At 39.5% G+C, this 15,608-nt stretch overlaps 1 protein-coding gene across 15 annotated transcripts in view; it reads left to right on the top strand.

The window, feature by feature from the left end:
* Ae2 (anion exchange protein Ae2) overlaps positions 1–15,608 on the top strand; it is a 102,529-nt gene that overhangs the window by 79,370 nt on the left and 7,551 nt on the right. For 10 of the 15 annotated variants that reach the window (XM_076825129.1, XM_076825156.1, XM_076825165.1 and 7 more), the window contains 3 exons: positions 294–653; positions 9,248–9,935; positions 12,318–12,380. In XM_076825129.1, coding sequence (XP_076681244.1) covers positions 294–653; positions 9,248–9,935; positions 12,318–12,380 — 1,111 coding nt within the window. Of the gene's footprint in view, positions 1–293; positions 654–4,854; positions 5,232–9,247; positions 9,936–12,317; positions 12,381–15,608 lie in introns of those variants that run through there. The other 5 variants (XM_076825104.1, XM_076825115.1, XM_076825209.1 and 2 more) reach the window with 5 other exon arrangements.

The raw sequence follows: 15,608 nt of genomic DNA, 5'->3' as shown, positions 1-15,608 counted from the left end.
TCCCCATTTTTGAATTTCCTATTTTTAATTCTTTTATTTTTTATTCTTTCATTGTAGAAATTTAGTGAGTTCTTAAAATGTTAAACCGTAATAATTAAATAACAATAATTCAAATATTAAACCATAATAAATTCAATGCACTCGTTTCTGGCGAATATATGTTATTCAGTCAATTTGGCCCAAATTTACTTATGGACGTAACTTCTCAAATTCCGCGCAAGGATTTAACGATGATTGTTGCTTGTCAAGAATCCACGTGTCGGCTATTATCAATGAAAGGAACGCTGTTACAGGGAAGGATCCACAGCGGAAGCAGGCCAAGAAGAGGAGAATGGGCAGGCCCATGGAAATGGCAACGGGCAGGACGTGGACTCGATGGACAACGGGGTGTTGCCGTCGAGCGTGCACGACGTGGACGAGGATACCGCTGAGGAGACGGAGAACGTCGTCAGCAGCGAGAGCGAGGCGCCGATCTCGGAGAGGGCTGCCTCCGGGTTCAGCGAGAGCCCCACCGTTGGTAGCCCTCGAGTCCAGTTCGAGAACATCAAGGAGGAGGATGTCACTACCTCGAGGGAGGAGGAACCGCAGACCATCGCGCCTGGCCTCCACGAGGAGGATCGCAAGTGTCGGAGACACCAGAAACACGACCACAAGTGAGTCTTTCTATCCCTATTCCTTGCAACTAATTTTAATTTCGTGGAGGGAACTCGGAGGACCCCTGACATCTTTTGGCTTAACGTCATTTTTCTTCAGTTTGTGTGGTACAAACAGGGGTGGTGATCGTGCGCCTTAATTCAGGGGATCTTGCGCATAACTTAGGAGAATATAATTTGAATTTCGACCGTAAAAATTGTTCTAATTAGAAGATATGATTTCAGCGCACTGGTTCGGTCGGTTAAATAATTAAATAAATGCTATTTTGCAATTTTAAGAATTTTTACCAAACTCCAACGTTTCGGTCAATGATTAGGACCATTCTCAAGGAAAGTTAGATAAAAGGAAATAAAAATACTGCGTATGCTTTTGTAAAAAAATTATTTTAAACAAATATTACGTTCATTGCTGGGAACGTGTGACGCACCAGTCGGTTAACCGGTGACACAATATTTTTTTCCATTTATCTAACTTTCCTTGAGAATGGTCATAGTCATTGATCAAAACGTTGGAATTTGGTAAAAATTCTCAAAATTGCAAAATAGCTTTTATTTAATTATTTAACAGGCCGAACCAGTGCGCCGAAATCATATCTTGTAATTAGAGTAACTTGCAAGGAGAGTATTTTAGGTGTCCGCCTCCGATCATTTTGATTTTTGGATATGTTATAGAGGATCGAAAAATAAGAAACACGTGTTTTTTATTTTTCCCCGTTTTCATATTTGGGGGGTGAAAACTGCGCTCAAAGTTAGGGTTGAAAAATCATTTTTGTGGATTTTTGAAAATCTGGTGAGTCAGTCATATTTCGCATTCAAAGACACAAAATTCGTCCATTGACACTATTCCCCTATCTCTAATAGTTCTCGAGATATACCACAAAAATGATTTTTCAACCCTAACTTTGAACGCAGTTTTCACCCCCCAAATATGAAAACGGGGGGAAATAAAAAAACACGTATTTCTTATTTTTCGGTCCTCTATAACATATCCAAAAATCAAAGTGATCGGAGGCGGACACCTAAAATACTCTCCTTGTTAGAAGAATTTTGAATTTCGAGAGCTTTCAACTTTGAGATGTAATCTACCTCCACATTGTGGTAGTACTTACAAGGGAACACCGCGAACCTGCACTCACCGATTGAAACGCAACTTTGTGGGTTTATAGACTGACCGAAGACAATAACAACGGTGTGTGAGGCGAATATTTGTGAATTTTTTTTGAAGAAGGGGTAGCGTGTATTTTTACAGAACTTTTTGCGCTTAAAAGAGCAACATTTAAAGAACATTTGGTAATTTTTTCGTAGAAAAATATTTACGTTTATAATAAAATAACAAGCGACATCCAAGAAGCATTTTTCAAAATTTGCTTTCGCGGTGAGCACTGCCATTCGTAACCAGATTATCTAAAATAAAAAAACAAAAATGATTTCGTTAGTATATTAATGCATCCTCAGGTTGACGGAGAGAATTTTCCGAAATATTAAGTTAAAACAACATGGCAGCTATTTGAAGTTGAAATCCTGATTTTTTCCTGCAAAAATTCCGCGAAATTTATAAAAATTATAAAAAATTTATATAAAAATTACGCGAAAAAACATGCCTGCAATTATAAAATTTCGAGCTTCTCGCTTTTACTTTGACTTGCGACCTCCGCATTACAGGGAGAGAGACCCTGACCTTCCTCCATCTCGACGAAAATGTTCTCCACTTCGTCCAAAGAGGAGCGAAACTCCTTTGCAAACCCTCTTACCTGGTCCAGCGCATCTTACGCTTGCCATTACAAAATTTCGTGCCCGTCGCTTTCACTTTCCCTTGCAACCCACGTGCACATTGTAGAGGAACGCGGTGAATCGGGCGATTGGGTCACTCAACGGGGATACGAACCCGGATCAGAAGGCTCTAATCAATTAAGCTGTCCTGCCCGCGGACGGGTGAACGTTCTCCGTGAACGTGATATGCCAAGTGGCTTCTATCTGCAGGACTGTGCAACGAGCAAACGAAAATAAAATATTCAGGGGAACGAGAGAGTTTGGCGAGAAGCTTGCTCGCCGAATATACAGGGTGTTTCATCTGACTCCATCGCCTGAAATGCTTCTGCTATATTTAAAATTTTATAAAAATAATTCTTACAAAAGAGTTGCATAATTTTGCGAGGACCAGTGGATACTAACAAGGAGAGTATTTTAGGTGTCCGCCTCCGATCATTTTGATTTTTGGATATGTTATAGAGGACCGAAAAATAAGAAATACGTGTTTTTTTATTTCCCCCCGTTTTCATATTTGGGGGGTGAAAGCTGCGTTCAAAGTTAGGGGTGAAAAATCATTTTTGTGGAATATCTCGAGAACTATTAGCGATAGGGGAATAGTGTGAATGGATGAATTTTGTGTCTTTGAATGCGAAATATGACTGACTCATCAGATTTTCAAAAATCCACAAAAATGATTTTTCAACCCTAATTTTGAACGCAGTTTTCACCCCCCAATTATGAAAACGGGGAGAAATAAAAAAACACGTATTTCTTATTTTTCGGTCCGCTATAACATATCCAAAAATCAAAATAATCGGAGGCGGACGCCTAAAATACTGTGCTTGTGAGAACAGTTTTATTGTATTAGGAAGGGTTAACGAGATGTCACTTTGTTTTTTAATGGGCCCAAAGTAGCTTTGCCAGTGGAGATATCGCCTCAGCAATTAAGAAGCTATATCTCGCGTGTAATTGAAAAGGGAATTGTATTGTCATCCTAAATAGGCAGCGGTAGAAATGATTGAAATGCTAATTAGTCGACCTTGCTCGCAATAACGGAGCGAGGTATATTTTCGGCTAATTTACAGATGACACGAAGATCTTGCTGAACGTAGATGCGCGCAATTATCTACAAGGGAGGGTCGATCGTGTCGCTTAGAGGAAATTCAGGGAAGTTTGAGCACGACAGACCTGGTACCGTGCACCAGGGCCAGATAATTCGAGGTCACGTGCACCGCGATCGCTGATATTATTCGTGCCTCTAAATAAATATTCCACGAGCATAAAATACTTTCGAAGTTTTCCATGATTAAATAGATTCCTTTTATGGTATTTTAGAAACTACCAATTTATTTATTTATTTATTCAACGGGAAGTAACTTTTAGTTACAACGAAGCATATAGCTTAGGAAGTAAGAGGCAGTCTATAATAATTAACCAATATAGTAATAATAATAATTAGCAAATATAATAATAATAATAATAATAACCATAACCATAATAATAATATTAATAATACGTCTTTATTACACCAACAAATTGCGTTAGCTTAGTACATATTTGGTTTTTTTTCTTCCTTTTTTTGTGGCACAATGAGCGGGATATAACAGAAGAGAAAAAAAACCCTAAAATGACACTGTCAGAAAAATTTTAATTTAAATTTAGAATCTGTTGCGATCCCGCATTGTCAAATGCCTACTACAATTAAATGGTTTATTATACAGATTCAGTTACCCCCAATAATTCAATTAATCAAAATATTGTTAATAAACCATTAAATAATATTCAGTTCATATTAAATATTTATTTTTATAAATTCTATCACCCCCCAATAATTCAGTTAATCAAAATATTTTTACTAACCCATTATCTAACATTCAATTCATATTAAATACATTTTTACAATTTCAATTACCGTCCAGTAATTCAATTAATCAAAATATTTTGAATAACCATTAAATAACATTCAGTTCATATTAAACACATTTTTACAAATTCAATTACCCTCTAATAATTCAATTCATCAAAATATTTTGAATAACCATTAAATAACATTCAGTTCATATTAAACACATTTTTACAATTTCAATTACCCTCCAATAATTTAATTAATCAAAATATTTTTACTAACCCATTAAATAACATTCGATTCATATTAAACACATTTTAACAATTTCAATTACCCTCCAATAACTCAATAAATCAAAATATTTTCAATAAACCGTCAAATACACAATCTAAAAATGTCCCAATCTCGTACAGGCCAAACCACGCCACACAAACCTAAATATTCGCACTTCCCCTAGTCCCCAAGAACTCTGCACGCTCCCTCTCTGAGTACTCCCCGCAAATTCACACAAACCGCGCGCACTTCATGCTCCTCTCCCACTCGGAGCCACCTCGAAGCAGTCGAGTGCAGTGACACTAGTTGCCCGAAAACAGCAACTACCACGTTATCGATACACCCCGCGTCTCAGCTAGGTGTCGTCTGTTCCGCTTCCCCCGGTGTACCGAGCCCGAGATAATTGCACGTATTTAGCGGGAGGGCCGCGAACCAGTTTGCGATTGCTGTCTAATGTCATGGCCTTCGGCCAGAGATTCAACGCTGTCTGTGCGGGCGCACCAGGCAGTCTCTGCTGGCCGAGGCCGCTGTCTTCGTACTCCTCTAATTGGTGTGATCGCGTCGCGGTTGGTCTCGCTGATCCGGGTGCCGCGGACCCGACGGATGAGTGGCGAGTGGCGAGTGTGACGTTTCCACCCCCCAGCAATGGCCCTGCGCTACGAGCGGCCGGACCGCTACAACGCGGACATCGGCCACATCCGACGGAACAAGTATCGTTACACAGTGTGCCCATCTCTGTCGCCATTCGCGGCAGTGCAGGGTGGCGTTTCTAAATCGCTAAGCCCCTTCGCCGCTTCATGGGAGAGCGAGGAAGAGGCTTCTCATAGGCTTGCACGCGCCCGGTGCACCTGACTTTCGTCAGCGGCTGAGCAGACGGACTACCGATTGCCAGGGTCAAGCACCAAAACAGCTCTGGCACTGGGTTGCATGGCTCGTGGCACCGCTATTGTTTGTTGCATTTCGCTGGGCCGCTGACAAGACCGTGCACCGTTTGTCTGTACACAGGGGAGCGTCCGAAGCGGCGCGCGTGCTGTCGCGCCGACGTTGAACAGCCCTGTGCTATCCTCGGTGTTGAAAAGGGGTGGAATGTGGGAGGCGCAGGGGCACTTCTATTCACAGAAGCCGCTACACCTCACGGCCATTTACGTTGCCGCACTTTCGTCATCAATCCGTCGATGATTGCTCTCGCGCGCGACTAGTTATTGTCACCGCACTCGACGTGCGAACGATTGTAGCTTTTGTGAGGGAACGATGCTTCCTTCGTTTTGCCGTTTTGGCCCCGCTTCCGGGAGCTAGATTAAGAACAATGATGGTCGTAATCAGTGTGACTTTATTAGCGCTTAAACTGACCATGCGCCTTTTTGCTGATTATGTGACTTTTGTTTGATAGGGTTCGTTGGAATTAATGATGATATTAACGTGAATCGAGGTGGTAGCTTTGAATCGTATGAGGTGAAACGTTTAACCTTCGGACGACCGTGCCTGGGTCTGTTTTGACCCATGTTTTTAACACTGTGTTGCCGCAGCATGATTATGTTATGTAAGAGTTTGAGGGATCGCTTCTGGCGAGAAAGTTCGAGTTTAACAACAGTTAAGCGGGAAAATGTAGAGGCAGGGGTGTGCAACAGCGCGCAGAGACACAAGTAAAGCCGTGCGCAGCGATAATCACGTCCACGCGCTGCAGGCTGCACGAGGTCCTTCGCTGCGCGTCGACTTATTTACCCTTCGTGGTCACGCGGGGTGCGAAGCACCCCATCAGCAATGAGTGACCCGAAAATGAAGCCTGTTTTATTAGCCTCTTTTTGGTCCCACGATTTTGGAACGGAATTTTGTGCCAAATGATACCTTATGATGAGACATCAATCGGAACAAATTGTAGAGTTGAGGTGACAATTAGTTTCTGAGATGTGGAAGGTCAAAGAAGTGAAAATTCGTTAACGCGTCAACCCATACGCTTCGATTTACGGACTTTTATGGCAGTCCGATAATTTAAACAATTATTTCCACGGGTTTGCTGACTGCTAACAACGAATTTGAACTTAGATTTTCAAAATTCACGAAAAAAAAATAAAAATCAAGAAATATAAATGTCTGTGTAGTGGGTGTTTCTTTTTAAATATATCGTCCACCATATTGAAACGGCCATTGTGAGTTTTACTGATAGCTAACAACGGATTTGAACTTAGATTTTCAAAATTCACGAAAAAAAAAATAAAAATCAAGAAATATAAATTTCTGTGGACTGGGTGTTTTTTTTTAAATATATCGTCCACCATATTGAATCGGCCATTGTGAGTTTTACTGAGTGCTAACAACGAATTTGAACTTAGATTTTCAAAATTCACGAAAAAAAAAAATAAAAATCAAGAAATATAAATGTCTATGTAGTGGGTGTTTTTTTTTAAATATCGTCCACCCTATTGAATCGGCCATTGCGAGTTTTACTGACAGCTAACAACGAATTTGAACTTAGATTTTCAAAATTCACGAAAAAAAAAATAAAAATCAAGAAATATAAATTTCTGTGGACTGGGTGTTTTTTTTAAATATATCGTCCACCATATTGTAACGGCCGTTGTGAGTTTTACTGAGTGCCAACAACGAATTTGAACTTAGATTTTCAAAATTCACGAAAAAATAAATAAAAATAAAAAAATATAAATGTCTGTGTAGTGGGTGCTTTTTTTAACATATCGTCCATCATGTTGAATCGGCCATTGCGAGTTTTACTGACAGCTAACAACGAATTTGAACTTAGATTTTCAAAATTCACGAAAAAAAAAATAAAAATCAAGAAATATAAATTTCTGTGGACTGGGTGTTTTTTTTAAATATATCGTCCACCATATTGTAACGGCCGTTGTGAGTTTTACTGAGTGCCAACAACGAATTTGAACTTAAATTTTAAAAATTCACGAAAAAAAAAAAAAATAAAAAAATATAAATGTCTGTGGACTGGGTGCTTTTTTAACACATCGTCCATCATGTTGAATCGGGCATTGTGAATTTTGAAAATCTAAGTTCAAATTCATTCTTAGCTGTCAGCAAAACCCCTGGAAATAATTGTTTAAATTATCGGACTGACATAAAAGTCCGTACACCGAAGCGTATGGGCTGACGCGTTAACGAATTTTCACTTCTTTGACCTCCCATATCTGAGAAACTAATTGTCACCTCAACCTGAAAAATTTCGTGTAATTGATGTCTCATCATAAGGTATCGTTTTACATAAAATTCAGTTCCAAAATCGTGGGACCAAAAAGTGGCTATTTTTGGGTCACTCTTTCGAGTTCAAATGTCGCGCCTTTATGATTTCCAAAGCGGATATACCGCGAAAATAAAATAAAAATATCGCTTTATTCCACAACCGTGGAAAATCGCTCTTCTTGAACTACAAATTTTATCATATCAAAATCTGTATTTCCAGAAAAATACTATTAGAGTATTACGAATGTGCAGTTATCACTGAAAAGTTAAAAGATTAAAAAATACGAATATGCTTAATAGTATATTTCAAGGAGAAAAAAATCGGCACCGCACGCCTCCATAACTCTGAAAGTGATGAAGATATGAACATATATTCTAGAAGGCATTTAAATTTTTGTGTAACGGTCCCAAATATTTTCTTAAGACAATTCAAACAGAACTCCCTTGGCAGTAGCGATCACTCGAGCAGGTTTGACCGAAAGGAGAGGATTTCAAGTGTCTGTCTCCGATTGCTTCGGTTTTCGGACATGTTTTCAGAGGCCCGAAAACTAAGAAATAGGTGTCTTTTTCATTTTTATACTTGTCTGCATATTTAAGGGATGAAAATACTCCTCAAAGTTCATAAGAAGAGTTGCAAAAGTTCCTATTATTAGTTTAATGAATATTATACATTATTATTCAACAAAGTGTTACAATATTCAAACTAACAATAGACAGAGCGTTGCAGCTCGGAGTTGGAGCGCGGAGCAGTGGAGCCATGCCAGTTTTTTCTTTATTATTTGAATTTTGTTCTACAACAGCAGACGAATAAAATTTGTTACACACCAATTCTCAATTTTTAACAATTTCAAACAAATACCAGCGTTGCCTAACACCGGTGAATTTGAGCGCCAGCGTTGCCACGTGGAAACGTTTTACTCGAAGCATAAAGCGGAGCTGTAGGACGTATCTCGATGTCGGAGCAGAACAATTAAAAAATTAGTCTGCTCCAATTCCCTGAGCAGTGACGCACTCGGAGGGAGGTAAAAAGAAAAGAAAACTGGATTTAAATAAACGTTTATAATCACCTAACGAATTTTATTAAATTTGCATTAAAAATATTTTTAACCCTTCAACTCAGCCCCCCCCCCCCAAAAAAATATGCAAACAGGTCGAAATAAAAACCTACGTATTTCTTATTTTTCAGTCCTCCAAATATATGAAAACCAAAGCAATCGGAGACGGACGCCTCAAAACCTTATGAACTTCGAGGGGTGGTTCCACCCCCTAAGCATGCCGACAGGCCAAAATAAAAAACCACGTATTTCTGATTTTTCGGTCCCCGAAAACGTATCCGAGAACCAAAGCTATCCGAAACGTCCACCTGAAAACCTCTCCTTGCAAGCATAAGGGCCGTTTCTCAGAACCTTACGCCCTTCCAAGCGTTAAAGTCTCCGCTGCAAGCGTTAACCCGCCTCGTTAAAGAAGCTTCCTTACACGCCCTTAAAGTGAAAGTGAAGCACGTAATTGTTCGTTGCAGAAGGTATCACTACAAGTCGCGGAAGTACTCGCTGCAAGAGGACCCGCAATGGCGAAAGCGTTCGGGGGCCGGCCTCCCGGACGGGGCCGGTTTGCTGACCCGGCGGGTGAGCGTGCAGCCAGAGGAGGCGAGCACCCTGCAGGAGCTGGACATCGACGACCTGGAGTCGCACAGGAGCGACGATCCCCGGGGGATGAGGCGGCACAAGGCGGCCCACCCTACCGTGCAGATCGGCCGCAGGAAAGAGGGTGGCATACCCCACGACACCTTCAAGAAGATGTACGACCACTCGCCCCACGAGGTGTTCGTCCAGCTGGACGAGCTGCACGGTTTAGGGGAGGAGCGTGAGTGGAAGGAGACCGCTCGCTGGATCAAATACGAAGAGGACGTCGAGGAAGGCGCGGACAGGTGGGGCAGGCCCCACGTCGCCTCCTTGAGCTTCCACTCCCTGCTGAATCTGCGCCGTTGCCTGGAGACCGGCGTGGTCCTGCTCGACCTCGAGGAGAAAGACCTGCCCGGCCTGGCGTACAGGGTGGTCGAGCAGATGGTGGTCGAGGAGCTGATCCTCCCCGAGGACAGGTCCGTGGTGATGAGGGCCCTCCTCCTCAGGCACAGGCACGTGCACGATCACGACCGTGGCTTCCGTTTCGGCGGGAAAAGGAACTATGCCAGCTACACCAGCCTGCAGGTAATTGTCCCGCGGTTCAACTCGGTTGTACCGCTTCTTCTGATATATCTATAACGTGTGTGAGCTGCTCGATCACAGTCGCTGTTAACCCGGCGCTGGTGACGTGGGAAATGTCACACAAATGGTATGGTACCACCCAAATAATGTTTGTGGGGAAGTACCTCTGCACTGACAATGAGGCACGACTCGCTGTCAAGCGTTGTTAGAAAGTTATAGTCAATTTAAGATCTTTCTGAGCCTGTGGCAACCCATCTTACTAACGCCGGGTTAGCTGATGCCGTGATGTGAATGTGTTGAATGGCTCGGTGTTCAGATATCGTAGCGTTCTCAATCTCTGCCCGAGCCGAGTGACCGCGACCGCGAGAATCGCAGACACTAGCCAGCTGCAGTAACGTATGTCGGTGAGCTTAGACGGTTAAAAGCGTTGTTTTGCTGGATAAAATGGCGCTTCGCCGCGGGATGAAGCTTCTCAGCTTGATAGAGAACTAGAATTTCGCGCCCGTGTTCGACCATTGAGGCAAGTTAAGGTCTACGGACGCGTTAGTTTTACGAGGGTTCAGCGGCGTCAGTTACCGACACTGAAACAAAGGGACCATTCACACTGACGGCACTGAACCGTCACGTGAAGTTGGTATGTGTGCGCTGACCTTTGCCCTACGCGTTATCACTCCGAGGATCCCCGTTTCCTTTGACGATACAGGAAAACATCCGAGGAAACACCATCGTTTCACTTAGCGCAGAACATAACCTCTTCCTAGGCGAACTTGCCAAATTGCGTCCTTTATTTACAATTCATTTGTTTGGTCTGTTTGACGACCCTGTTCTGAATTGTTATTTGTAGCTTAGAACATTTATAGTGCAACTTGTAATGTTTCACTTCAAACTTTATTTTAAAAAATGGCAACAAGGGAAATACCAGTTTGCGCCTCTTATCCAATTGACGCCCTAAGCACCAGCCTAATTTTGCCTATAGGGGCGAGTCGAGCTTGTTTGTTTTCCTGTATCTTCAAAAGAAACGCAGACGTTCGGGGTGATGCGCGTTAGGTGGCTAGTCTTCTGTACACCACGTTCCCTTGATTCTCGGACACCAAACCAGTGTTGCCATATGTAGAGATTTAATGGCGGCGTAGGGAGTATGGAGTAGGGGAATCGGAACTGTAATAACAGTATATTTCTGTTGGTGACGCCATGACGTCACACCAATCGACGCTAATACGAAGCCAATCCACGTCAAGTGACTCCACGCTATCGAGTGTATATAGGTCTATGTGACGTCATGTTACCTCCATGCGCAAGGATTTTCCTGGCAACCCTGCACCAACCGGTCCCAACAGGGATGCCAGACGTAACGGGGCATATGACGTAGTAAGGAGTAGTGGAGGGAGATTTCTCGATATTTTTTGTTTCTCGAGAAATCAGAAATGAGATCATATTTCTTGAGAATTCTCGAGAAATTGAAAAAAATATTGCAAAATTTATATTTTTGGAATAACGTTGATAATATTTATGAAAAACACAAGACAACTTTAACTAAATTAATATTCCTGTCTAATTTGTACAAAACTTGTGTGAATGAAAAAATAGATATTTAATATAATTGGTAAATTTATTTATTTAATACAAAATTTGTACAAAGCAAAACATTTCTTTTTGGTTTTAAAATTTATTTTTAAATAGCACAATATGTCTAATGTAGCGTCAGCGAATCTATTTTTTTTTTTGTAGCAAAATCTGTTCCTGCTATATTTTAACGTTTTAGAAATATCTATCTTGGCTGTTAAATGAAAAAAAAATGCGACTTTTGACCCTTTTGGAAGAAATTCTGGATCGTGCAAAAGTCTCTTTTCAATATTTCTTCTTTAATAGCCACAAGAAACTTATTAGGTACTTAATTCAGTATACAATTTTTCTAAATTTTTAAATAAGAATTTAAGAGCACCTTTAGCAGTTGATAATATCGAATCTTCTGTACTGTAATTTTCTATTGGAATTCATATAGGTTCTAATATTATTAATAAGATGTATTATAAATCGTAGATGTGGTTATACGTTCGCGATTAACTAGTAATAAATTAATTTTCGAAAATAAATGAGATTTATAATATTTTTCCTAGACTTAAGTTTCTCGAGAAATTATAGTATTTCTCGAGAAATAAGAAATTAGTAATTATAGTATTTCTCGAGAAATAAGAAATTAGCAATTATAGTATTTCTCGAGAAATTCTCGAGAAGGAACACTAGTGGTGACCAGGAATCAAGAGAACTCGGTGTACATCGACGGCCCGTAGAGATCGACGAACGTTCGATTAAAGAGAAATAATGACTAGGAATGTGTAGACAGGGATGCCTGACTGACAGTGTGTCCTAATGTTGTTTCCGCAGTCCGTCTTTCTGGAGGAAGAAGACGCTGCGCGGGAAGCCTCTGAGAACCATGTAACCCAACATGTAAATCTCTCGTTTCCCGACTCCAACGCAGTATTTTCAACCTTACTCGCTTAGTCTATACGCCTACTCGCACCACCACTGATCACACTCTGTGGAGACACATATCGCCTCATTAACTACCCCTATCCCCCCTGCATGAACTTACAGGGGAATGAGTGTGTCCCGCCCGGACTTCTCATCGCCTCCCAGTAGTGTCGTTCTGGAAATGGTAGGGCACTATAACTTCCGCACGTGGACCTACGATCTGCAAAACGCGAGGATCGCTTAGAACCGCGTGCTCGCGGAGTTTCGAGGGGGCGTTTATACAAGTAGAATTGGCCTTTTAGGGAGTTCGTGATAGGGAATAGCGACTGTTTTTTAATTAGCTGATTAGATCGTAGAACTGTGCCCTATTCTTTACGATTCTTGCATTCCACGCATAGCCTGTAATGTCCATGATGTACAGCGGGTTGCTGAGTTCAGGAGCTGTACTAAGGAGTCGAGTCTCTGGTGGGCCAAACGAGTATAAGTCCAATTTTCGCCAAAATGTGCTACTTTCCTTAAAAATTAATGTGACTCGTGTAAAACTAAATTGAAAATTAAATAAGTTGCAAGATTATATTGAAATTTAATTGGCGGATTAAAAATTTATATGATTTAAGTAAAATTAAATTGAAAATAAAATAATTTGCAAGATTATATTGAAATTTAATTGGAGGATTAAAAATTTATATGATTTAAGTAAAATTAAATTGAAAATAAAATAATTTGCAAGATGATATTGAAATTTAATTGGCGGATTAGAATTTTATATGACTCGTGTAAAACTAAATTGAAAATTAAATAAGTTGCAAGATTATATTGAAATTTAATTGGCGGATTAGAATTTTATATGACTCGTGTAAAACTAAATTTAAAATTAAATAATTTGCAAGATTATATTGAAATTTAATTGGAGGATTAAAAATTTATATGATTTAAGTAAAATTAAATTGAAAATAAAATAAGTAGCAAGATTATATTAAAATTTAATTGGCGGATTAGAATTTTATATGACTCGTGTAAAACTAAATTGAAAATTAAATAAGTTGATGGATTATATTGAAATTTAATTGGAGGATTAAAAATTTATATGATTTAAGTAAAATTAAATTGAAAATAAAATAATTTGCAAGATGATATTGAAATTTAATTGGCGGATTAGAATTTTATATGACTCGTGTAAAACTAAATTGAAAATTAAATAAGTTGATAGATTATATTTAAATTTAAATGGAGGATTAAAAATTTATATGATTTAAGTAAAATTAAATTGAAAATAAAATAATTTGCAAGATCATATTGAAATTTAATTGGCGGATTAGAATTTTATCTGACTCATGTAAAACTAAATTGAAAATTAAATAATTTGCAAGATCATATTGAAATTTAATTGACGAATTCGAAATTTATATGATTTATGTTAAATAAAATTGAAAATTAAATAAGTACCAGTCAATATCACTTGTTTCCCGCTTTTGTTTACCGAAGATCGCAATAGTTTATATAAAAAATACAGTATAAGTTGAGGTATGAAGAAAATAATATCTCACCTCAAGCTAAACAGTTTTTTTATTACTTTTCGCGAACTGGACTTAAAAATAAATACTTCTTTGCCTAAACTTGCAATTTAATTCAGCTTTTGTAACTTTTTTCCAAGTATGAAGTACATTTTGAAAGTCCAATGGGACGAGACATAAGTTACCAACTTCCACATCCAAAATTTAACACCTGCTCTTACGTAGCACTTGAAACATTCTAAATCTCTTCTCGCGAAACAAATAATTCTCACTTCCACTCGTTCGCTCGCCAACCAGAGAAACACATTCTATTTAAATACTCATAAATTTTAACCCCAACAAAAAGCCTTCCAACCTTTTGAACCAAGTCCAAAGAATTCACCCGTGCCTAGAATTTTGTAACTCGCTGTACATTCGTGCGTCGTCCCTCTATAGCTTGTGACTCTTTTTCGTTCCTTTTTCTGTATTTTGCATTCAAAGGCTTCTATGTCCACCTCTAGTGTTCGAAATAAGAATGTAAATACTGTCCAGCAACTCCCTTCTGCACACCCGTGGGATTTTTCATTTGTCAAGCCATGTGTCGTTTTTTTTTTTTTTTTTTTTAATTTCCTCTCTGCAGTACTTTGTCTCCCCGTCCGTGTGCATACAGCAATCACCCGATGGTTCTTTTTACGATTTTCGTTCCCCTTCCAATTTCTGCTTGGTATTACTACAGTTGACAAACTTCGAGTAGCAAACGATTCCGCCGTGTGTACAGGACGCCCCATTTGTGGCGGCCAGCTTGAACGTCCTCGTCGCTTTCGTGGACGCGAAATGTATAATTGCCTCTTGAACGTTCGTTCCTCTGCCATCCCCGAAAGCAATGGGGAGGTTCAATGTGATCGCGATAAATGGAACACCCTGTACATTTCATTTGGGTATTCGTTAGTTTTCCTAGAGTTTCAGAGGCGGATTTTCTGCACAGGACGAGCTGAGCGGGACGTGGTTAATTAAATTGGCTTCCCTCGGAAGCAAACAAGCTCGAGCTTGGCGCTTTGTCGCCGATTCGCGGAATGCTTCGAGCTTTCAGTTCTGATAGATGTGTTTCAATTACTGAGGTGCGTCCTTTCAGCGCTGTCACGCTCTCCGGGATTGTTACTAGAGGGTAACGTCTCAGCTTTGCGCCATGGGAAATTCATTCCCGGTTTGGTAGATTTTATCGGGATTTCTCCGAGAAGATGCTAAATACCTTCTGCCGCACAGTGTTTCGCGTGTATGGTAATCGGGAAAAAGCATCGTAACTGCGGAACTAATCAGTTTTCGACCTGAGTACTCTAATACACTTTTGCAGAGAATATAAAGGTGCATAGATTGATGTATAAAAAATATATAGTTTCATTTCAAAATTTGAGGTGATTTTGATTTTCTATTGAACAAGTTTTTTTTTATTAATATTTACTTTTGGAATTTGTTGTCAATTGAATACTGAATGACTTTTGTTAGAAACATTTTTTTATTTTTTTTCACTTTTTTTATTTTTTTCCCCTTTTTTTTATTAAATCATTTGTATCATTTTCTTTATTAAACCATTTGTATCATTTTTTTTATTAAACCATTTGTATCATTTTTTTTATTAAACCATTTGTATCATTTTTTTATTAAATCATTTGTATCGCTTTTTTTTATTAAATCATTTGTATCACTTTTTTTT

The sequence above is a fragment of the Andrena cerasifolii genome, chromosome 1 (assembly GCF_050908995.1).
Source record: "Andrena cerasifolii isolate SP2316 chromosome 1, iyAndCera1_principal, whole genome shotgun sequence".
NCBI lineage: Eukaryota > Metazoa > Arthropoda > Insecta > Hymenoptera > Andrenidae > Andrena > Andrena cerasifolii.
The sequence above is the reverse complement of the archived record's forward strand: the minus strand, read 5'-3'. Positions and strand labels throughout refer to the sequence as shown.